Source organism: Pinus tabuliformis, chromosome 5_2 (assembly GCF_031772625.1).
Source record: "Pinus tabuliformis cultivar Carrire ecotype Pingquan chromosome 5_2, CPIR1, whole genome shotgun sequence".
Taxonomy (NCBI): Eukaryota; Viridiplantae; Streptophyta; class Pinopsida; order Pinales; family Pinaceae; genus Pinus; species Pinus tabuliformis.
The window spans coordinates 1,059,858,330-1,059,884,122 of record NC_142306.1 but is presented as its reverse complement, the minus strand read 5'-3'; the positions used below and the strand labels follow the sequence as shown (position 1 = coordinate 1,059,884,122).

Here is a 25,793-nt window from a genome sequence, read left to right as displayed (position 1 = left end):
CTACCATCCTCAATTAATGAAACAATACAAGTCTTTGCTAGGTTTAACATATAACTTTCAGATATATATTACAAGAGAAAATCTGTGTAAGAATTTGATTGGCTATGTAGAAAACAATGAATGCTACCTTATAGCAAATTTAGGATTTTGAACTAAGCTGGGCTAAACACAACTCCATACCCATCAATCACTGAGAATCTGATACACAAACTAACTTACAAATACATAAAAATAATAAGACCTTTTCCATAAGGTTGTCTGATCTGAGAATACTCATATTTCTGAATTCCTTCTTCAAATCCAAACAGTAGCTAAAACCGATTCCCTTTTACTTTTGTGTTCAGCTAATCTTAATGCTTTAGGGATGTAAAACCAATACAAGATTCTCCTTTTGTATTCTTAGATTTTCCAGGGTAAACAATAATGAAACTGAAAGAAAAATGCACTTAGACCATCCTAACTCACTTTGTAAGTAAATTATTCACATCAGAGACAATCATGTTAACATAAAATGGATTGATGGAGTATCATTCAAGAACAAAGTATAACCTACGATGTTAGACACTTTGCAAGTATATTGTTCACACCAGAGACAACCATGTTGACATAGAATGGATTGATGGAGTAACCTAAGATGTTAGACACTTTGTAAGTAAATTGCTCACATCAGAGACAATCATGTAACATAAAATGGATGGACAGAGTATCATTCAAGAACAAGCTATATCCTAAGATGTTAGAATGTATATGGTTTCTGAAAAGAAAATTAATGTTACCATAAAAAGAATGACCACTTATAGTTCTGAAGTTTGAAACTACTTTACCTGGAGCAATGTAGCCATAGGAGCCAATAACAGAAGACATGGCCTCCGAACCAGTTCGAATCAGCTTTGCAACTCCAAAATCTGCAACCCTTGCAGTCATGTCAGAATCAAGCAATATATTGCTAGGCTTAACATCTCTGTGTACAATGGCAGGACGGCAATCTTGATGAAGATAGCATAAGCCCAGAGCCTCAGGTTCCTGGATTCTTAGATACATGTGCTTCTTAAAACTCTGAACAATACAGATATATGAATTTCCACCATATCTGTCATTTGCAAATTTGTGCAACATTAAATATAAATCTAGGCTTCAACTTGGTGTTTTGAACTATGCTCTCAGGTTATTCAATCAGGCTTTGTTAACTTTGTCAGTGGTTTATCCTATGCTTTATGCCAAATTTTGTGCAACATTAAATATAAATCTAGGCTTCAACTTGGTGTTTTGAACTATGCTCTCATGTTATTCGATCAGGCTTTGATGTGCATATTTATATATCCCATGTAACGAAGTACAGCCTTATATTCTAGCTATACTCTCAATTACAGAGTATAAGTAGGGTAAAATGTTTTTAAATATGAAGGTCTTACAACAAGGTGGCTGGAAGTTCTTGTAACGAGATCCAATCTTGTTAACTTTGGAAGTAATTTGACTCATAAAATGTATTTATATATTTTACTTCTGAAATCACTATTTAAGTTTGCAAAGTTATGCATATTCTATTTTTAGTGTGCAAAGTCATGCATATTCTATCTGTAAATTTGAATTGATAACTTTTGAATGATGCAACATATTTATTTAACCATCAAATTATATTAAAAGATGATATTAAACTACTTGTTCTCGGATCATCTTGCACGTAGTTTAATCTCTGCTTTGTTATTGAATTTCTCCCTGCCTTTATCTGACAATATCCATTTTTTACTATGTGTGAAGCAGTTGCAAACTAATTTGTAGTTGCTGTTCAACTTTCAGCGTTGAAGGACATTTCTGGACGTTCTCTGTATTGCTTCAACTCCGGTAACAACCTTAATCTCCTTTCCGAGTTTTTGCTTCATTTCTATTTCATCCATGGACCATGATAGAAAATCCTCTTCCATCAATTGTACATTAGCCACTCAGCAACTATAGAGTCTTACTTGCAAGCAGAAAGTGTTTTTCATATATTTAACATTATGTATATTATAGAAGTAAAAGATCAGTCTTTTATCATATTGTTCAAGTTCCTTTGGAGACAATGCTTAATAGTAAGTGGGTATTATGGTAAACATTTTTATTTGCTGGGGCACCCACATTTGCCTAGGATTTTATAGCATAAGAAAGCCTTTAAATCCCTGCAAAACCTTCCTTGCGAGGATTAGATTGTGTGGATTATGTTGGGTTTTCTTCTCGCAAAGACTATTAATTTGCATAGCAATGTGCAGCTTGTTTTGGTTACTCACACAACAATGTTAAATACAGATACTTTGCCTTGGCCTACTTTGTTTTGTCACTGGGCAATCCAACTTTCAGCGTTGTCGGACATTTCTGGGCGTTTTCTATATTGCTTCATCTCTGGTAACAACCTTAATCTCCTTTCCGAGCTTTTGCTCCATTTCTATTTCATCCATGGGCCATGATACAAAATCCTCTTCCATCAATTGTACATTAGCCACTGAGCAACTAAAGAGTCTTATAAATTTCATTCAAAATTATTTTCCGATTGAAATGATTCAGTTATATATATGCTTTCTTGATAATTTAAACTTTATTCCTTTGTGTTTAACTAATGCAAAGTGGTGCCATCGTGGCTGTCTTGTTTTTTAGTGTGTGTTGATATTATATTCCACTTGTCATTTTTTTTGTCATCCACACATTAAGAAAGCGGAAAACAAATACATGCATGTACATTTACATTTAGAATGCATGTGGTAATTGATTTAGGACTTTGCGTGTGCTCTCTGCTCTATGTTCAAACAGTTTCGCTTCTCTTTCCTTAGTAGCTAGGCTTTTCATTGCAAAAAAAAGAAAGTAAACGATTGTTTATCATCTTAGATTGCATATTTAGGAATTGTATCTGTACATCACGCGATCAACCTTAAAGGCAAACTTCTTAAGAAAGATCAACTGTAAAATACATTTCAATAAACATAAAAACGCTTTGGAACCTAACGCACACCATTTAGAAGTCTAGGCTAGAGACGTGTTCCGGCGTCGTAAAACCTGGTAACTATCACTTTCATCGTAGGTTGGGTGATTCCTCCTCTTTGAAATGACAAGTGCCAATACGGACTTGTGCTCCCACGTACCGTCGAGTATATATTGGGAGACCACAATAGGCTATATCCTTTATCCTTAGGAAGCCGTGTCTGCCGCCCTATCGATCGCAATGCACTGAACACAGCATTCGGGAAGATTGACTGCCGTACCATAAAAAGTATTCTGCAGTTTTGTGATTGGTTTGGTAATCCCCCTGTCTAGATATCCAGAGTAGTCACTTTCGTTCCTTTTCAGACTCCTTAAAAGAAAAGGACCATCTGAGCACTTGTCACTTCAGGCTCATTAAAAATCGAAGGCGACTAGAGTCATCTTTAGCTTTTTCTCGACTCTTAAAAAATGAAAAAGCAAATTGTGTCAAAGTGTCATAAAATTTATTTAAATCGGAATAACCTCACAGGGTAGTCACTTTCATTCCTTTTCAGACTCCTTAAAAGAAAAGGACCATCTGAGCACTTGTCACTTCAGGCTCATTAAAAATCGAAGGCGACTAGAGTCATCTTTAGCTTTTTCTCGACTCTTAAAAAATGAAAAAGCAAATTGTGTCAAAGTGTCATAAAATTTATTTTAATCGGAATAACCTCACAGAGTAGTCACTTTCATTCCTTTTCAGACTCCTTAAAAGAAAAGGACCATCTGAGCACTTGTCACTTCAGGCTCATTAAAACTCGAAGGCGACTAGAGTCATCTTTAGCTTTTTCTCGACTCTTAAAAAATGAAAAAGCAACTTGTGTCAAAGTGTCATAAAATTTATTTAAATTGGAATAAACTCACTGTTCCCTCGTTGGTCTTAGGGTAAGAAAATGGAGTCCACCATTCAAGGATTTCCCCATGGAGGAATCCTGCTCCCTTTTCCTCTAGGGGAGATGTTGGTGCACCTCATATGGCTACATTGACCCTTCCAGGCCTTGCAATTGCCCTGCCAATATACTTTTTTCTCCACCTCTACCGTTCAAAACACCTTGATTCTCGATCAATCAACTCAGCAACCAGATGCTACTAGAGTTGCCCAGATCGAAGGCGACTAGAGTCGTCTTTAGCTTTTTCTCGTCTCTTAAAAATTGAAAAAGCAGTTGTGTCAAAGTGTCATACAATTTATTCAAATCGGAATAACATCACTGCTCCCTCGTTGGTCTCAGTTTGACAAAATGGTGTCCGCCAATTAAGGATTTCCCCTACTCCCTTTTCCTCTAGGGGAGATGTTGGTGTACCTCATATGGCTACATTGTCCCTTCCAGGGCTTGCACTTCGCCTGCTGGTATGGCTTTTCTCGACCTCTGTCGTTCAAAACACCATGATTTTTGGGCAATCAAATCAGCAACCAGATGATACTAGAGTTACCCCCAAACCTTCTATTTCATTTGTTTCTCCCTCTCCTTCCTCTGCGCTTCGTGGAAGTATGCTTAAAAAAAATGAACGTATAAAGATGTTGTAATAAATATCTTTCTTCATTATGTTTATAAGCTTAGATGCCCACTCATTTAGAAAAAAACTAAACATGCTTCTTACAACATTTTTGTGTTTTGTTTTGTACCAGAAAATGACATCAAACCTCACTGAAAATGCAATTTCCTCAATGTTATCTGGATCAGCTCATATTCAACCATACCTGCAAATTGCTGAGCTTGAGCCAATACAACCAATGCAAAACTCAACTCCACGATATCGTACTGCAATTTCAGACGGAACACATAAGAAACACATCATGCTTCCAAAAGATTTCAATGATCTCGTAGCAACAGGCTTGCTACAAAAGGGTTCTATTATAAATGTTAAAAGTTGGACTACCTCAGCTATTGGTCCTTCAACGTAAGTTTGTTATAAAATTCTTATTTCAAATTTAACATTCTTTTACTTATAACACAACCACTTCTAACAGTTATTCCTTTGACTCTCATTTGTCGTGTAGGTCTATAAAGCTATTAGACTTTGAAATATCTACTTCATTTGCACCCTTAATTGGCAATCCAAAAACTATGAGTTTCCCCATCACATCTGATGAAAACTCTCCATCCTCATCGGATCCACATCCTCCATCAAAAAGGCCCTGCCCTCTTCCAACTACTCCAGCCCCGTCCGTTCAACCGGTTCAAATTCCCATCAAATCATTAAACCCTTACCACTCAAACTGGTGCATAAAAGGATACGTCCAAAGGAAAACAGCTCTTCGACAATTTCAGAATCAATACGGACCCGGTAAAGTGTTTGGCTTTGACCTGTTCGATACAGAGGGTGGAGAAATCCATATTACATGTTTCAACAATGTCGCAGATTATTTCTTCGACAAAATCCAAAATGGAAATGTCTACATTGTTTCTAAAGGGAATGTGAAAATGGCTAATAAGCAATACAACCACTTGAACAATGACTGGGAAATTTTGTTGAATGCAACATCTACCATAGAACATGTTGCCAGTGAAAAAAAACATAATCCAGCAGTTCAATTCAGTATAAAATCAATTGATGATATCAGAACAACAAACGTCAACTCCATTGTTGATATTTTGGGTGTTGTCACAGACATTTCCAGTGTATGCACTATACGTAGAAGAGATGGCTCTGAAGTCAATAAACAAACAGTACAGCTTCAAGACATGTCAGGGTATAGCATAGATGCAATCTTTTGGGGCGATAATTTTAAAGTCGTTTCACAGGAAATCTCCTCCCTATGTGCTACAGGCAATAACCCCATCGTTGCAATCAAATCTGCACGTGTTGGAGAATTTAATGGGAAAAATATCGGCACTACAACGAGATCCATTGTTCTTGTAGATCCTGACATTGAAGAGGCCCATACGCTAAAGTCGTGGTTTAAAAAAGAAGGCTCCACTGCTGCTTCAACATCTTTGACAACAAGATCTCCTTTTTGCCCCCAACAAAAAAAAATAACAATTGCTGACATTTACAGTATGGATTCCTTAGAGAAACCAACATTTTTCCAATTAAAGGGCACAATAACAAAAATTGCTATGGATAGTTTTTACTACATTTCTTGCCCGTCCATTGTTGGTGGGAAAAAATGCATGAAAAAACTTGTTCCACAAAATACAGGGGTGTGGTTCTGTCCAAAGTGCAACGCTGAAGTAAGCGACTGTGATTACAGATACTTATTGAAAATCGACATACAAGATCACACTGGTGGATTGACTTCAACTGTTGCTTTCGAAGATGCAGGCTCTACAATTCTTGGAAATAATGCCAAAGACTTCTATCTATTATCTTCAGATCCAGAACTAATCAAGGAAATTGTCTCTAGAGCTCTATGGACAGATCATATCTTCACACTTTCGGTGAAGACAGAAACTTTTAAAGAAGTCCCACGATTGAAATGCGTTATCATAAAAGAAGAAAAACTACATTTCACGACAGAATGCAAAAACATCCTTCGAGAAATTCAGAGCATCTCGACATTGTAAATAAATATTGCAGAATGTGTTCCTTGCTTTTTGGCAATTCCTATTGTCCAATTTTATAAATACAACTTTACAAGATATATTGTTGCATGTCTTCTTATGAAAATTTCTTATATACCATTGAAATAAATATTTGTTCTCCATTGTATCTAGCATTATGTTAGTAGAAAAAATCACATATTTTTTTTTCCTTTTATCAACTTTACACATGAAACTACCTACATGTATGCATCAAAAATACTAATACGTTCTTTCAAAAACATTTCTCAAATAAAAAAAATCACATGGCACTATTCATAACTTAGATTTTTTTCCCCTTCTTTCGCTTTCATACAATAATGTGGTTGTTGTCTCTAAATAACATTCTTGTTTTCCCCTCCCTTGCTTATAGGTACCATAAATTTTGCGAATGGCTTCTTCTTCTAATAATGAACGTGCTCGAAGATACTATGCAACAAATAAAGAACGAATAAATGCACGACGCCGTGAGCTTTACCAAGCAAAAAAAAACATCATAGAATGTCAAAAACACAAAAAACAAAAGGGTGACCAACCTTCCTCGTCTGAAATGCCCCACCCTGAAAACAATCCTCCCTTGCAATTATCAGGCTCTTTATCTTCTCAGCAAACCTCTCAAACAAATACATCCATGCCTCATTGCCCTAACCCCTCCTTTGCACATGCTTTCAGCAACGTTTATACCGATCAAGCACATCGAGATTTCCGTTCAAAGCTTGATAAACTTCCACCTAAATGTCCATGCTCCATTTGTCTTGAATCATATCCTGGAATACATATCCGCAATTCCAACCACATGGATTGCTGCTCTAGATGCGCCTCTGAAACAAATGGTCATCGCTTCTCATTATCAAACAACATGGACCCTGGCCCTCAACCAACTGCTCTTACGTCTCTTTCGCAAATAGAAGAAATGCTCATTGCTAGGGTTAACCCTATATTGCAGGTAACACATGCACGTGGTGGCCAGTATAAATACAGTGGCCACACAATTTGTTTTCCTCAAGACATAACAAAAATCGCAAACATGTTGCCACGACGTGTTGAGCACTTGGACATCCTAATTGTCACGCGTCATAGTAATGACCATAAGGCTTATGATTTCATTGTCAGTAGACATCGCGTTCTCGCTGCATTGGAATACAAATTGGCTAATGACCCATACTATAAGAATGTTCGTATTGATTCCAATGCACTAGCATCCTTACCAGCAATCCCCACCGATGTCTCCTCCTCGCTTCACCATTCCAATACTACAGAAACCACTGTTCACCTTCCACTTGAACCACCCCATGAGCTCACCGAAGATTTCGCAGACCCATCTGCTGCCCAAACATCATCGTTCGTACCCATCATACCCAATACAAATACAGAAATTCAAGAAATCCGCCATTATTTGCATGCTTGCAACCACCAATCTGATGCTACAATTGAGTGGCCAACAATTGGTTTATCGCCAGTCAATGAATACAACACAGAAGGTCTACTCTCTATGGCTTTCCCCGCCCTTTTCCCGACAGGCGCTGCAATGCCAAATCAGCCAAGAATGAAAGCAGTGCAGTTACATGAATATGCACTTCATCTCATACGTTACTGCGATAACAGATTTGGAAGCCACCCACGCTTTCGTTATTACATATATAATCTCATGATGCGGCATCGCAGTCAAGCAACAACGTCGATTTTTGTGAAAAAAAGCATCACAGATAACTTTCCAATATCTATTCGAGATCTGAACATTCGATTAGAACAGTTTCCAGATGAGCAATTGGCGGAGCAAGTCATGCGATTCGGTAGCTCTTTACGTGGAACAAGGTCATTTTGGCACAAAGCTAAAAATGAGCTAATGGACATGATATCTCAACTCGGTTGCCCGACATTCTTCTTCACATTAAGTGCAGCTGATACAAAATGGCCTGATCTTCATGCAGTCATGCCTGGATGTCTTCCTACTGATATTGGAAAACAACAAAAGTGGAGAAATGATAACATTATCTCTAACCCACATTTAACATCGCTATATATGCACCATAGATTCACAGCATTTCGTGAGATTATCTTGGAGAAACACCTGAATACAAAAGATTACTGGTACAGGTACGCATTCTACCGCATTTTTTTTTTCCTCCAAGAACTCTAAACATCATTCCTCACCTATTGCAAAATTATCTTACAAAAACGCATTCTTGTTAGGTATGAATGGCAACATAGGGGATCTGCGCACATCCATGGTTTCCTTTGGATAGAAAATGCACCTGATATGGGGAATCTCAACTGGGAAGACACAGAAGCAGTCGATATTGCAAGGCAGTTCTTCGACAAATATATTTCCGCTTGGAACCCTCGTGCTCCTTCGAGTTCAAACCAACCAAATGCTTGGACAAATCCCGAAGACCCTTGCCTGTTGTCCACACTGCAAATCTTCAGAACCAATCCTTTCAGTGACTATGAACAACTCGTCAATTGTGTTGAACGTCACACAAAATGCTCAGAAAGCACGTGCCTAAGAAAAAATGGATCCTCACTCCAATGTCGTTATAAAGCACCGTGGGAATTACATCCAAAATCGGCCTTATTCATTGATTCCAATGGCCAAAAAACATACACCCCTGCTCGGAACGACGATCGACTCAATAGCCATAACCCTACCATCCTATCTATTTGGCGTGCAAATGTTGACTGCCAACCAGTTCTCTCCATACACGCTGTACAAAAATATATCGCCAAATATGCATCCAAAGCTGAAAAAAAATCTGAAAGCTTCCACGACATGCTACGTAGAATTGTCCTTGCTTCACCCATTGCTGACCCAGCAACATCCGCATTTCGAAAATTTCTTGCTGAAACCCTTGTTGATCGTGACATTGGAGCCCAGGAAACCTGCCATATGCTGCAAAAATTACCGTTAACATTATGTAGTCGGCCATTCATTTCTTTAAATGTAAACCAAAAAATTCTTATGCGCCTTCCACAAACGGACGCCACCTCCACTACATCCCCGCACTTCATAGATACATATATCCAACGCCCTTCTACCCTAGAGTCCACATCACTAATAGAGTTGGCAAGATCCTGGTCATATGATCCTCGTCGCAAAACAAACAAATGGAAACAAAGGCCTACAAAGGCAATTGTTCGGGTCATACCACGCTACTCCTCCATACCATCCACAACAGAACCTTCCTACGCTGACTTTTGCAGGGTTGAACTTATGCTATACAAACCTTTTCGCCGTATCGTACAAGATATAGGAGATTCTGCTGCAGATTTCATCGCAAATTGGCAAACATTTCGCCCATTCTACAATCCTTGGCATCAACACCGCACACTATCTGATATTGAATCTGTCGCAAATGATACCTCAACTATGAATGAAGCCAATCCAGCAGACGCCATGGAAATAAATGAATGGGAATTACTTTCCCAATTACACCCTACAAATGAGCTTCTCATAAATGACCTTGACATGCTTGGTCTTCGTGGCTTTGATGACACCCATAACTGGAATCATACCACTATCCCATTGGATCTACAAAATAATGCAATACAATTCATTGAGAATAGCCGCTCCATCCACCGCATTCTTCAAACACATCAACATACCCTGCCGACCCTTACTACATTATCTCCAATGCAAAGAAAAGCTCTGAATATTATTTTTAATCATTTTGGTAGGAAGGATTATTTACCAGCTCTCAGAATGATAATACAAGGCACTGCTGGTACGGGAAAATCCCTCCTTATTAATTGCATCAAAGATATGCTCATAGGCCTTGCAAGCCTGGAACCTTCACCGATCATGCTCCTCGCCCCTACAGGGGTTGCTGCCTTCAACATACAAGCATCGACAATCCATTCTGCTTTGCACCTTCCTATAAAGGATCTTATGCCTTTAGAAGGTGGTGCTCTTGCAAAATTCCAGGAAGAACTCAAGCATATAAGATACATACTGATCGATGAAATGAGCTTCATTGGGCCAAAGCTTCTCAGCCATATTGATGCACGTCTTCACGAGGCATTTCCCCACCAAAGAAACACTCCTTTTGGTGGTTGTTCCATAATATTAGTTGGTGATCTCGGTCAGCTACCACCCGTCAAAGACATACCTCTGTATGCAGGGACGAGCCACGGAAGCGCACTGTGGGGCGCCTTCGACACAGTCATCACATTGGACACAATATTTCGTCAACAAGGCGACGACATCGCACAGGTTACTTTCAGGAACATTCTACAGAACATTAGAGATGCAAATCCAACAATCGATGACTACAACATACTCATGTCGCGCACAGATTCCTTTTTATCAGAAGAAGAAATACGTTCATTCCATGATTCCATGCATTTATTTCCAACAAATGCTCAAACAACGGTCCATAATAAGCAAATGATGAAATCTCTTAACACTCCTATCGCACGATCCATTGCTGAAGATGACACCACATATTCCAGTCTTTACTCTGAAGATGAGCAACTTGAGCGAATTGTATTGCTATGCAATGGCGAAAAAGTTATGTTGACTTCCAACCTTTGGGTTTCAGCCGGTCTTGTTAATGGTTCCCTTGGAAAAATTGTAACCATCTTTTACAAAGAATCAACTGCACCACCACAAATTCCAACATTTGTTGTCGTAGATTTCCCCAAGTACATTGGGCCTCCTTGGGATGAAAGAAACCCCACTCACTTGCCTATTCCAGCAGTAAAAAGAAATGGTCGTGCACAAATTCCACTGAAGATGGCTTGGGCTTTAACCATACATAAATCTCAAGGTATGACCCTTCCAAAAGCAACAATTGACATTGGAAAAACAGAACGTCAAGGTCTCACATTCACAGCTATTTCAAGAGTGCCTTCTCTGCAAGATCTCCGGATTAACCCCACATTCAGTTTCGATCGTTACGGTAAAATGAAGGACAACAAAAACATTGCTCGCAGAAAACACGCGGAGGAAATTCTCCGTTCAATGCCGCCTCCGGATAATCTGCTCCAACCCGTACTTTGACATCGCCAAAAGGTTTCCTCCATTTATTTACCTCATTCTCTTTATTAACATACTTTTCATATCTTTCAACAACAACAAACTTTAATCATTATTAGTAAATAAGCAAATATTAGGATGTCTTTATATTGTCTATACATCTCATTCTTACCTTTTCTTTCTTTTGCAGCAGGCCACATGGGCTCAGAAATAACATACCTACACAACTACATGTAGATTGGCAAGCAAAAAAACTGCATCTCCAGCTGTGCATTGACCTCCAATTGTGTTCAATATGCCGTTATTCACCATGCATCTTCCACTAACAATATATGGATCCCCATAGCAAAGGTAACTTCATTACCATTCATTCCAGATTCATTTTAACACAACTCACCTGCAGAGTATTACTAATACATTTCTGCAACTGGTTTACATATTACTAATTCTAACAAAATATAAATTTTGCAGGCCCATTGCTGCATCTTCAAGGCCTTCGCTGCCTCCGCCATGTTTTCATACAACTTCAAATATGGAATGACAAGCACAATGTTCTTTAGACTATTACATTCCTTCTTGAACCTCTTTTGTTACAATTCACTGTTTGTATTTTCCATTTCAAACTTGAAAAAATATGTTTCAAGATCGAATACCGTTTTCATTGTTTGTTTCCTCACAACTATTTGTGTTTTCCATTCCAGTCTTTAAAAAGGATGTTACAACACACTTTGTATTTTCCATTTCAAACTTTAAAAAGGATGTTACAATACAATATTTGTATTTTCCATTTCACACTTAAAAAAGGATGTTTCAACATCAAATACCATTTTGATAGTTCATGTCCTCCCAACTATTTGTGTTTCCCGTTTCAAACTTAAAAAAGGGATGTTTCGACATCAATGCCATTTTGATAGTTTATTTCCTCACAACCATTTCATTGTCAATGGGTTTTAACATATTTTGTTTACAAAATCATTTGACTTTAATGATTATAATACATGTTTTCAAAATATCTTCATATTAATTTAATTTTCAATTTCAGTAATGGTTTCTTAAATAGCCCTTTCCAAATCAATATGGTTGCTCGGTTGTTGTTCGCATATTAATTTAATTTCCCATTTGAATAATGATTTCTTAAATAGCCCTTTCCAAATCAATATGGTTGCCCTTTTGTTGTTCACATGGACTCATTCATTTATCTTCACCTTTAACTCCACAGTTTTTCCAACAACAAACAAAGGTCTCTAAACAGGTTCAATGCATATTTATGGCTGCTTGCATTCTATTTCAACGGTTTCCGGCATCGCTCCCCCAAATAAAAGCTCGCATTCATCGACCCTTGCTTCCAAAAAAGCCCACAAAAACCTATACACATTTCAATATTCTTCCACACACTATGCCTTACGGCGTTTCCTTTGCAACACTAGGTGCAAATGCTAGTTATTTTTAATTTCATATTTTTTTCGTCTGAATTTATACAAATACCGATCCCACCTAGAATATTTTCCAAAAAAACTCTTCACTCATTAAAAAAATATATTAGAATATCTAATTTTAAAATTATATATAATTATATATATATATAATTTTAAAAAGTTTTACGAGCTAGCCTAGAATATATCTAAAATAAAAATTCTTCATAATAAAAAAAGAAGTATCTAATTTTAAAATTTGAATTATATTTGAAGAAAACTTCTCTTATTTAAAAGATTATAAAAACCTTAGAAACCGAAAAAAATTAACCAAAGTCACCGCAGTTTAGGGTTTGGTCGATCCCTATATACGCTGCCGGAGCCAGGGATATATATATGACTCTAGATATTATTTATCTATTTTAGTCTGGCTGAAGCCGACAGGTTCTCCGCGCGCTTCGTTCCTCCCAGAACTCAGCACGTGCAAAGCAGCGCGGGTATCTGCTTAAAGGAGGTGGGCCAATTCAAAGTTCAAGGGATTTCAATTCAGAGATCAGGTGTCAAACAGACCAGGGAGGATCATCCGACCACATCGAGGACACAGAATGGATGCATTTATGGCAAAAGCTGGGTCTTTCTGGTTTAGTCGTCGTGCTAACAAGGAGATCTCATCTTTCGGGGACGATATCAATGTAAGGCATTGTTTATTTGTGAATTTTGATGTCAATTGGAGCTCATTATATGTCAAATTGACCTGTTAATGATGGCTTCAAAGTTAATTGTTCGAATCCATTGAGGGATGGATGCTAGGGTTTTTAATGCATGATATTGTTTAATGATGAGTTTATCATGTGAATTATACGTGCTGATTATATTTCAAATTGGTGTGTTAATGATGGCTTCTTAATGAATTGTTCAGATTAATTGAGTGATCATTGTTAGGGCGATTCATCGAGGGGTTATTGCTCGGGCTTTCTAGTTACATGTTTTTTCATTTTTATGGAAAATTTCATTAATTGACGAGGTTGACAGCTATTCATGGTTTCCCGAACCAAGTTCTGGAGCTTGTACGTGCATAATTAACGGCTCAAATTTTTAATGGGATCTCATCATTCGGAAATTGTTCGAGCCAAGTTTTGGAGCTTATACGTGCATAATTTACGGTTCAAATTTATAAGTAGATCCCATAATTGTTCGAATAGGAGTGTTTTTGGTTCTGATTTACCTTCAATTTGGAAATGCTTTTAGAGGACAATGGTAATTGGCTGTTTATGATATATGAAATTAGCTTGCTATTTCTTGGTGCGATTTTGGCTGATGAAAATATACGGTTTTGAATTGGGTGTTTTTTTTTTTCCTTCTTCCCGGTGTCGCGAAATCATGGTCAGTTACTTCATTACATTGGCCTGGTACGCTTTCTATTAGAATTGGATTCTTATCAACCTAGTTCATTTTTAATCGTCATGGTTCTCTCGCTCATAATTTTTCTTATAGCGATCTGGGTGACCAAGGGCATTTTCTAAATGTGCTCACCTCTAAGATGGCAGTGATTGGTAAAAGCTTGACAATAGGAATTGGCAACTGGTCAGAGTGACCTGGGCTGGGCCTGGGATCAAACTGACTGGCTGTCATTTTAACCCAAGAATATATTTAAAAGCTAGCAAATCAGATATATGAATAATTTGATTTAGTTAGGACCAAGATGTCTGAGGCACACCTGTATCCAAGTGTGTATCTATCCTTCTAATGTTATCATAAATGGCTAATGTCTCATTAGGGATTTGAACTTGTGTGTCAAAATGGAAATCTTACCTCCTTACCATTTGAGCCGTGGACTATGATTGGTAAAAGCTCATTAACTTGCCTTTACCTACTTGAATTAAAGGCCTGACCTACTCATACTGGCATTGAAATTAAACCTTTGGACTAACTTTTCTATGCCTAAAAGGCAAATGGTATTGCCTCGTGGATTTGAAATCATCCATGTTGTAACAAAGTATAGAATGACACTAATGACAAATATTTTGCTTACGAGATTGCTATGATAATGCAATAAGAATGTATTTCTCCTAAGTTCAAGGGAATTTGTGTATGAGGATTGCTATGTAAAACAAATTCATGAGGGTTTGGGTGTGATAGAATGTTAGAAGGCACATTTAAATGGATATTAATTTTGAGAAGTGAAAACTAATAATTATTGCAAAAATGGAACCATAGGACTTTATGTTTTAGCTAACATTGTTAGATAAAAGAAGATAATTCTATTAATGTTTGACGAATCACCTCAAAATCAATGGGATTGAAGAGCACAAGTATGAATATAATGTGGGAGTGCAAGCACAACTCCTAGAAAATGATGAAAATAATATGAAGAAAGAAACCTACACACATATAACATTCAAACCTATGTATAAATCCTAGACAAGGTACATCCATACAAAATGCTAAATGAGTTTGTTTGAGATTGGAAAGTTGGACAACTCAAACACTGACTAGAGAGAGAGAGAGAGAGAGAGAGATTGCGCAATGAGGTCGATGGCTAAGAGGGCATTGGTTCATTGTTCGAGTCCTTTGGAACCATCGGGGGGGTTCGATTGAATGATATTGGGGGGATATATGAGCAAGGGATACTCCTAGCATCCAAGGTCGAAAGAAGGAAACTCATAATGGATCTTTGGCTGCTTCGCTGGAACTAGGAGGTAGTCTGACGGGCAAGAGGAACTCTACTTTTGCATCTGTTTGGAATTGATCTCTCTAATGCTCTAAGAACCTGCCGGCTCATTTTTAGATCTCTTGTTATCAATATGACACAACTTGTTACTTAAAAGAGATCTTCTAGAAGTTAAGAGTCTACCTAAAGACTAGAAGCAATTATTCTTATTTATTATCTATGCAAGTCCCATTGCTACACATCAGATCATGGGTAGATTGTGCTTAGATGTACAGATGCATTTTGTACAACTAAACCTCAAGACTAGTGGCGTGGTAGCTAATGGGATCTAATGTATGTTGATCTTATTCCAATGAGACATATTATCAACAACGTTGTTCTTAAAACAATTCTGCCACATAACGTAGAGGAAAAACTAATGATATTTAATCTCCTCAGAGCAAGCCACCCATGCCAAAAATTGAAGGTTAGGGAGGAAGTTATTGCTGATCCCTAGGAAGACATTAACTTGATAATGGTTTGCTTGAATTCAGTTAAGGACGATCAAAGAGAGGGGGATGATGGATTCAATGTTTTCTTTGATGACTCGTGAATACAAAAAGAAATAGAGGAACTTGGAGCAAAGAGGAATTATTTTTTGTTTCCTCCAAAAAATGCTAGAAGAAGAAGCCTTTATCCCATAATGTATAATAATTTGGGAGGTAATATTGATTTTCCATAACTCTTATGGTGTCTTTGGTCACAATACAATTGTTTACTTTTAACTCCAAAGTGGTAACTATATGTTTATTTTTTGTTTTGGTATGTGGATTGTTAGTCCTTACAATCTCCTAGGCTGAAAAGGAAATCGAGAAGGGTAACCTCAAACCACTTCAACTCAGTAGCTAGCCCTACTGAGCATGAGAGGAATCTCTCTAAGTCTCTTATCAGTGATATGACTTTAAAGCAAATGAATTTTAGGCTAGATATATGTATTTGTTTGTGAAAATTTGGGTTTTAGGGTTTGCTGAACTTAGGGTTTGGAGCCACAAGTAGGTCTAGGCTGTGGGAGTGCAGGAGCAAATATGAGGAGCTAGATATCAGAAGCCATGGTGTATTTTGAATATTGTCAGTGTGGTATAGAGGATATAGTGTGGAAAAAACTAATGAGCATAAATAAACATGATTTCATTGGCTTAGGAAGACATACACATAACTATGAAAACTAGATAACAGAGCTTGAAAAACAAGAATTCTGTGTATTTTATTGTAAGGCATCCATAGAAAGAAGAGATATAATGTAGATAAAGATGTTTAGACCATTAGAAAACAAAAAGAATTAAGTACAAGCACCATGAACTCATTGGGCTAGAGTTCCTTGAAAATAGCTGCAACATGTCTCTATATTCATTGAAAAGATGATTACATGCAAGCTTCCTTCACAAAAAGTTCAACCTTCTTCTCCTCAAGAGAAATGATACATATAGACTCTTCTAGACCACTTGCCCACCTTCAGGAGTCAAATTCCTTGGTGGAGGTTCTCCAAGATTCTCTCAACCAACAGGTGAGAGTGAGAAGGTGAAACTCAAACACTTCATGGAGAGTTTGTTTAGGAGTTTGCTTCTTTTATGAGGCCTAATAAACATCAAAAAACAACCTATGATGTACATTTATTCATGCCTACATCACCTAGCCTCGAAACTAGTGCCATTACATAGAGAATCTTGAATTTGACTAAGTCAAACTAGAAACTAGAAATTTTACATAGTGAAATTTACAAGTTAAAACACAGAAAAGTGCAGAAGCGCAGCGCCAACTTTGAGCTGATTTTGAGGTGCCTTCCAAGGGTCAAAATGCAAAACTGAGAGAACGGTCAACTAGCCCTTCAAGTCTAGTTTCCAGAACAATTTGAATTTCTAAATTTGGACCATGGGAAGGCCTTCAAATATCCATTCTCCCAAGGTCGCTCCAAAAGTGCAGCGCCTGTCAAAAAATGGTCCAGAATGCTAGTTTTTTGCCACTTTTTTGCCTTTTTCTCCAAAATTGAGCCACCTCTGCAAAATCTGAGCAAATGGGTTTTTAGAGGATGGCAAGAGCTTTCCAAAAATGTAGACCTTTCCTCAAATGGAGGCCTAAGGAAAAAGCACAGCGCCAAGGCGCTGCGCTTTTGGAGCAGCTGATTTTCTGAATTTAGACCAAAATTTCTCAAAAAACTAAAAATGCTCAGAATTTGCTCAAAATTGGAGGGAAGGTGTAAAAATATGTTTGTTAAACCTTCATAGATGCTTTAGCAAGCATCTCCAAGTTTCCCTCATCCTTTTGGTCTTTTTTGGCCTCCTTGAGCTTATTTTCAAGTTGCTTTACTTTGACATTGGCGATCATGTTTTGAGCTTGGTAGTGGTGCGCCATGTGTCTGAGCAACTGATTATCCTTGTTTGCCTTCTCAAGGAGCTTCTCCAAGTGTTCATTTACCCTATTTAGCCAATATTCTTTATCTTGATGAACCTTAAGGGCAATCCTATCCTCTAGGTCAAGGTCCTCATTCAACAGAATTTGTTCTTGCTCTTCTTGCAAAGCTTTCTTGAGGCCTCTTGTTCTTTGTCTTTTCCTCTAGGATCACTTGATTCCATGATCTCCTTACCTTTGCCAACTTGCTGTAATAACTTGGCTTTCTCCTTTTCTAGGATCAACTCCTTTGCTTTGAGCTGACTATTTTTGTGTTCAAGGAATGATATGACATATTTTGCTCTTTCCAAATTGATTGCTAGCTCCTTGATTTGATAGTCCTTATCCCTGATTGTCTGTCGCATGTTTGAAGTCTGATCCTCAACCTCTAAATCAACTAGTTCAAACTCATGCTCAACTGTGTCTTTCTCTTTTGCTGGTGGTTCTTGCGTTGTTGATGAAGAAGGCTTGGCTTCTTTCTCTCTATGAGAAGAAAACACTAGCTTCTGTCCTTTCTTATATACTTTAGTCACCTCAGGTTTCGGTAGCTGAGACTTCTCCACTGTTTTGCTAGAGGACCCCACCTCTGTTTGCTGTTTTGGTACACTAGGAGACTGAGATGCTGCATTTGCTTCACGCCATTTCAGGGCTGTTTCCAAAAAGGCTTCCCAAGCCATACCTTTCTTTGCCAACTGGTAAAGGACAATGGTTTTGATTAGATTGTGACGAAACAAGCTTGGGGAGTGCTCTTTGTCCTTCAATTGTATTTTTTCAGACATTTTGGAAATGCTCCTGAATAGATAGTTACACATGTTGAGTGGCTTTTGAGAGGTGAAATGCATCAGGAGGCGAATGTGATAAGCATACAACCTGGAGAATCTACCTTCACAAGTGAAGAACCTCATGACAGTCTTCATCAAAGGGGCATATTTCTCCAATAAATATCTGAAAGGCATGAGGTGAGTATGTGTTTCTCTGTATGGCATCTTTAAGAAAGGCTTGTAGTATTCAAGATCTAGGCTCATTCCTTTGAACCAATATTTGCCATTGTCCGGTAACCTTGTTGCAAGTGAGATGGAGGTCACTGAAAAACTGAACTCAACACTAGCAATGACAACAATTTCTCCTTTTAGCTGAGTTGCCACCCAATCTGTTAATTGCTCATGAAATCCCACCTCGCTCACCCTTTTGCAAAATTCTAGGCAATGGACATCCTCAAAGCATTGTTTGATGAAAGGATAGGAGTTGATTGCATTACAGTCTGATGGTTCGTATCTGAGGATCTTCCCTCCTTTATGTTGTCTTTTTCTCTCTGGCGAAGATTCTGCCTCCATGATGACACAAAGTCCTAGCAGCAGGCAGCGAAAAATAAAATGTGAGGTGTGAATGGAAATGAAGTGATATGAAGGTGGTTTTTGACAAAATGATGGAGGGGTCTTGGGAAAGGTGAAATGGACTTTGGAAGCTGATGAAAGTGAGTGGAGAAACAATGGAAGAATGATTTGCTTGCAAGTGGAAACAACAGGGTTTATAATGAAACTTGCTCAAAAACCTCTAGGAATGAGCTAGGGTTTTGCTTTTTGAGTGTTAAAACTTTGTTTTGAGGTGGGTAAAATGGTTAAAATGGCTTATTAAACATGTATGCAGGTGTAGGATATCATTTTACATCTTTTAAAAACCAAAAATAAAGATGGCCATTTTCACCTTGTAATTTCCCATGCAAATTTCACTACAGACCCTAACTTGAAGAATCATTGACATGAGATGAATTTGGAAAAGCAAAAGAGGGATAATGATGGTGTACTTCTTCCTTAGCTTAGAAGTCAATAAAATCTAGCTTGCAAGTGAAAAAATGAAATTTGGGAGAGTTTTGAAGGATTTCGGGGCACTCTGTCCTGCCCGCAGCGCAGTGTTTCTCAGCGCAGTGCCAGCCTCCTGAGCGCAGCACAGTTCTTCTGAGCACAACACTTGGAGTTTTTTGCCAAATTTACCTAGGAAATCGACTTTTTTGCTCTCTTGGACGGGATAGCTTGATAACAAAGAGTGAATATGAGGTAAATGAAGGAGTTTTGGGGCTTTTGAGTTTATATAGGGAAAGTTACTTCACTTTTTCAAAAAGAAATGGGACCCACCCTCCTTTAAACATTGATTTTTCACTTTATGAAAACAGAGTTACCTTTACCATTGAAAATTTGAGATGCCTTTTACTTTCCTGAGGGCTGGATCTTCTTTTTTTGGAACTTTTTGAACATGAGAGTTTGAAAATTCAAAAATCGACTCCCAAGAGTTCTTTGTCATGTTTTATTCACTGCTGGTTTTATTCATGAAAATGATGGACCTTGGAAACCCTAGTGACCTAATGGATAACGTGAGACCAAATGGAATGATGATGATGACTTACCCATTTTTATTGTGACACCTCCATAAAGTGTGATGGGTGACCCGCATGAGTGAATTTCCAAAAGATTGACTTCATCTTTAGACTCACCAAATAATGACCAAATTTTGTTATGTAAACCTAGTAACATAAAAAATTTGATTTTGATAGTCTGGACAAACATCGTAAAAGCATATTTGATCCAGGTGACAGGCTAACAAGACTGACACTAACATTGGCTCCAACTGGGGATGGTAGCTCCTTGGAGGTGTCAAGAACACCGTAGACCAAGTAGCTTTATTCATTGGGCAATGGAGTCAACATGCATAAAAACAGACTTTGGACTTAACACTGATTGACCTTTTGACATGACAGAAAAACTAAAAAATAAAAATCAAAACAGTGCTGACCTAAAGAGCCTTAGGGCCTTCACTTTGGGCTTCAAACTCCTATGACAGCCATCTAAAATGCTGGAAGTAAAATACACACCGGTATATACAATGATGATGAATTTTCAGGACCTTTTTAGACATAGTAGTGCTTGAGAAGCCTACCATTGGTCGCCCCTCCTGAATAATCTCTTCCATCCATTTCTTCCAACAAGAAAGCATTCTTTCCTCTGAAGGCAGAAATTCTGTAGGGCCCCTTCCATAAGTTTTCAAACTTACCATGTTTGCCCTTTTCTTCATTTCTAGCATCCCACCTAAGAACCACATCTCCCAGATTGAAATTGTCTTCCTTGGTCTTGCGGTCATAAATCTTTTTAATCTTCTCCTGGAGTTTGGATGTGTTTTGAAAAACCTCTTCCATTGTTTGCTGTAAATGAATCATCTGATTTATTCTCCTTTGTATGTCATTTGTTTCATTATCCAATTCCTGTAGAATTTTCATTATTGGGACAGCAAGAGATGAAGGAAATACTGTATTGACTGCATATACCAGCTGAAAAGGAGACATACCTATTGATTTTTTAGTGTTGACCTTGTCCGCCCACAAGGCATTGATGAGTTTTTGATGCCATTCTTCTTGTTTACCTCTAGGACCTTCTTGATGATATTAACCAAGGATTTATTGAAAGATTTAGCAAGACTATTCCCTTGCGGATGATAAGCAGTAGAATGTTCTAGCACAATATGATATTTGGCACAAAAGTGCACCATTCTTTTTGACTTGAAAGCAGCAACATTGTCTGTAATTATTTTCTGTGGGCAGCCAAATCTAGACAAAATATTAGACTCCAGGAATTGAATGATGACATAATCAGTAGCTTGCCCAGTTGGGATTGCTTCAATCCACTTTGTGAAGTAGTTCGTGGTTGTCAATATCCATTTATGTTGTGCTGAAGATGAAGGATGGATTTCACCAATGAAATCAAGACCCCGCTGCTGGAAAGGAGCTGAAATTAAAATGGGCTGTAGTGGTAATGGCAAAAGTTTCCTCTTTCCTTGAAAAATTTGACATTCATGGCAGCTCATGATTGTTTGTATGCATTAGAAAAGAGGGTGGGCGAATAGAAGCCAACGCTTAAGATCTTATTTGCTGTAGTTTTCCAAAAGTGATGACCGCCACAATCTCCTTTATGAAAATCCTTCATTACATCTTTAGCTTCATTTTCTACCAAACAATTCAACAACACACCCCAGGATCTTTCCAAAATAAAACACCATCTAGAATACAATATTTTGAAGCTTTCAGTTTCAGTGATCTAGCTTTACCTTTGGGGACTTCTGGAGGGGGATTCAAGTGTTGCAAGACATAGACAATGTCGGAATACCAAGGTGAGGACATGAACATATCTGACACTTGTAGGAAAGGATCATCTTCTTCTTGTTCCTTAGACAGTGCAACAATCAAATTGATGTTGAGTGCATGTAGATTTGATTCGGCCATGAGTTTGGCTAAACCTTGTCCTTTGATGAGTTTTGTAGGCTTTATCTCCAAGTCATACTCCAACATGGTTGCAATCCACTTTCCTCTTCTGCCTTTAGGATCTGTCTGCACAAGAATTTCTTTTACTGCTGTAGTAGGAACATAAGCAATGGTATGAGAATGTAGAATATAAACTCGGAAATCCTTGAGGGCTTTTACCAACACCAATGCCTGCTTTTCAATGATATTGTATCTCAGTGCTGCATCTCTTATAGTGCGACTGAAAAATGCTATAGGCTGCTCATTTTTCTGATCTTTCTTCTGCATTAGGACTGCTGCTAACGTATGATCTTTCTTCAACATGTTTGTCATTTCTTTCAAGTGCTCAGCTAGATTAGGAATGAATCTTCTCAGAAAATTAATTTTCCCATTGAAAGACTGAATCTCTTTCTTGTTCCTAGGGAAGTCTAGTTGCTGAATGGCCTCCACTCTTGCAGGATCAATGCGAATGCCATCTTTAGAGATGATGTGTCCTAGTAGCTTACCTTCTTCCATGGCGAACAAACTCTTCTTTGGGTTAAGTGAGATGCCAAATTTTTTGCATTTCTGAAAAACAATTCTTAAATGATGCAAATGATCTTCATCAGATTTTGAAAACACTGTAAGATCATCTAGATAGATAACCATAAATACATATTTTTCATTTGCAAAAGCTATGTCCATAGCCCACTGAAAAGTAGCTCCTGCATTCTTCAACCCAAAAGGCATCTTAGCATACATGAATGTACCCCATGGCGTTGTGAAGGCTGTCTTGAGCTGGTCGTCCTTGTGTACCAAAATTTGATTGTATCCAGAGTATCCATCTAACAATGACATCCTAGAGGATCCAACCACCCTCTGTAGTATGTGATCCATCTTGGGCAAGGGATAGTTATCTTTCAAGGACACCTTGTTCAGATTTCTGAAATCAATACATAGACGAATTTCCCCGGTCTTCTTTCTTACAGGTACTAGATTAGACATCCATTCAGAAAATCGAATTGGGACTATGATTCCAGACTTATAAAGTCTATTTACCTCTTTCTCAATCGATGGCAGCAACTTGGGATTGATCCTCCTCAATTTTTGGCGAAATGGCTTGTGATTGGGCTTAATAGGAATGGTGTGCTGAATGATACTTTTGTCATAAACTTTCAGATCTGAATAGTCCCAAGCAAATACATCAACAAATTCCTTCATTAAAGACATGTACTTACCTTTTGTTTTAGGAGATAAGGACTTTGATAACTTGACCATTTTAGGATTTTGAGCTGTGCCAATGTTTACATCTTCAACTCCTTTTTTTGTAGGAACCATGGTGGGCTTCTTGGCGACATCATCACAGTCAAATAACTCTTCCAAAGGCACCAAGCCTCTTGGAATGTTGTTGTCCTTGAGCTTTAATACTTCAATATCAGCTGAGTGGATGTTCGGATCATCAAAGTTGTATGCATCATTAGTATGAGAATTCTAAAATTCTCCCTCCAATTGCAGAAAATTGTTTATTTGTTTATCATCTCCAAACACTTGCCAAAATATCATGTTATCTGGGACGGTTGGGCGATGTTTGACATGGATGGAGTACTTCTGATTAGGATGAATAGGGATCTTCACCATACTTGCTGCAGTGGCGAGTGAGTCAGCTATGACATTCTGAGTTCTAGGAATAAGAGATAAAGTATATTCTGAAAAAGTCTTGAGGATATCAAGTACAACATTGCGATAAGCTCTCATTCTTGGGTGCTTGGCATGGTATTCCCCTTTGACTTGCTTGATTACTAATTCAGAGTAGCCATAAACATAAATCCTTTTTGCTCCCAACTTTTTCAGAATTTTGAGGCCAACAATCAATGCCTCATACTCCGCCTCATTGTTCGAACATTCAAAAACCAACTTGTAAGAGCTCATTCTCACATTTCGAGGGATTTTATTTCACTGATGTAATGGACCATGTATCCAGACACCAATTCCTGCTCCTTCTCTTCCCAATGCACCGTCAAACTCCATGGTCCAAAGACCATTTTCTTCATTCGGAAAAAGGATTTCTGAAGACTGAACTTTTTTCTTTTTAGGATTTTGACCATCTATCTCAAAACATTATGTTTTCTGCACTATTCTTTGAATTTCCTCAATAGGATTTGTAGGCTGCAAACATTCTTCACCAACCTCTTTACCTTCTGTTGTAATAGCTTCATGTATGCTGCTCATAACCTTGGGAACTTCTGAAATTTCCACTAGCTGACTTTCATCATCAACAAAATTTATATCACTAAACAGAATGAAAGAATCAAGATCAATATGGACAACATGTATAGGATGATTAACTGGCTTCTCCTTACTGCTGATCATAAATTTCATCTTCTTTTCCCTATAAAGTTTTCGGAGCTGTCCAAAAATAGGGATAGTGGCATATGAGAAGTCAAGCTGCAGAATGCCCTTTAATTTTGCTCCCCAAGACCTTGAAAGCAACATGCCAAACCTATCGGCAACTACGACATCCATCAATACAGTTTTCGCTGGGATTTGGTCCAAGACACTACCAAGTCTTTAATTAGGCCAAGGCATTTCACTCTTGCAGAATCAAAGGAATAAAGATCATGGTAAGGTCGGGTGATGCTCAGTCCTAGTTTATCCATGATGGCTTTAAGCATCAGATTATGGGAGGCGCCAGAATCTAGCATAGCATTATGAAGGATAAAATCATGAAGTTTAAGACTCAGATAAAAAGGAGGGATTTCACTATCTTCAGGAGCTCCTTCTAAGGCTGGACCAAAAAGGATTGCTGGCTCATCATCAACCACATTAACTGTATCAAACATCTGGTCAACCTTAAGCATCTTTGCAATCTGAAATTTATATTTGTCATTCCTTACCAATTCGGTGAGGGGAATAGCAATTTTCAATTTAGAAATTTCATTCTCCAAACTAAAAAGATTAGATTGCTTTTCTACCTCTTTTGCAGCGATGTCCTTCCTTTCTGTTTGGCCTTTAGCTTGAGATTCCTTCTTGTGACTTTCAGTTTGCAATTCTTTGTCTTTCCTCACATTGCTAGTGGAGGCTTCATTTGTTCTATCCTGATTCAGTATGACAATGTCCTTGTCTTTATTCTGGCTTGCAGGAGCAGTTTCTTTGCTTGGTGCGTCCTTTTGTAGATTTTGTCTTTTCTGAGTTAGAGTGACAGGTACATTTCTATTCCTCAAATTGTACTGCTTTTGGAGATGACTGAGGGCATTCTGATATCCTCTTTGGTACTCTTCAGTCTAAACAGCCCACAGATCTTCACTTGCAAACACAAATTGCTGATCACTTGGTATGAGAGTCTTCGGAAAACTGATCTTCTTCTGTTACGAAAGTAGGCAGTTCATCTTCCTAAAAGAAGTGATTTGCTTCTACAATTTCTTCTCCATCTTCTTCCCGACGTTCAGTTTAATTTTGCTGAAATGGAGCTCTTACTTGACCTTGAGGATCTTGGTTTCGCTGCTCTTTCTATCGATTTCTGAACTGCTATTGTTGCTCT

At 38.0% G+C, this 25,793-nt stretch overlaps 2 protein-coding genes and 1 long non-coding RNA gene across 4 annotated transcripts in view; all 3 read left to right on the top strand.

The window, feature by feature from the left end:
• The first annotated feature begins 1,711 nt into the window (after positions 1-1,711).
• Positions 1,712-12,642, top strand: LOC149162884 (uncharacterized). 2 transcript variants are annotated; one of them, XR_016261612.1, is made up of 4 exons: positions 1,712-1,842; positions 2,284-2,379; positions 11,675-11,835; positions 11,956-12,642. It is a non-coding gene; the product is annotated as an uncharacterized LOC149162884 (long non-coding RNA). The 2 variants fall into 2 exon arrangements; XR_016261613.1 differs by lacking the exon at positions 2,284-2,379 and having other exon boundaries at positions 1,740-1,842; positions 11,956-12,641.
• LOC149162885 (replication protein A 70 kDa DNA-binding subunit E-like) lies at positions 3,879-6,622 on the top strand. The gene is made up of 2 exons (XM_089435827.1): positions 3,879-4,887; positions 4,988-6,622. Exons 1-2 carry the CDS (start codon positions 4,532-4,534, stop codon positions 6,492-6,494), a joined length of 1,863 nt encoding a protein of 620 aa, XP_089291953.1. The 5' UTR covers positions 3,879-4,531; the 3' UTR covers positions 6,495-6,622.
• A 590-nt stretch (positions 12,643-13,232) lies between the features above and the next one.
• LOC149162883 (uncharacterized protein At5g01610-like) overlaps positions 13,233-25,793 on the top strand; it is a 71,646-nt gene continuing 59,085 nt past the window's right edge. The window contains exon 1 of the mRNA XM_089437433.1: positions 13,233-13,588. Coding sequence (XP_089293559.1) covers positions 13,502-13,588 — 87 coding nt within the window. The 5' untranslated portion in view covers positions 13,233-13,501. The remainder of the gene's footprint in view (positions 13,589-25,793) is intronic.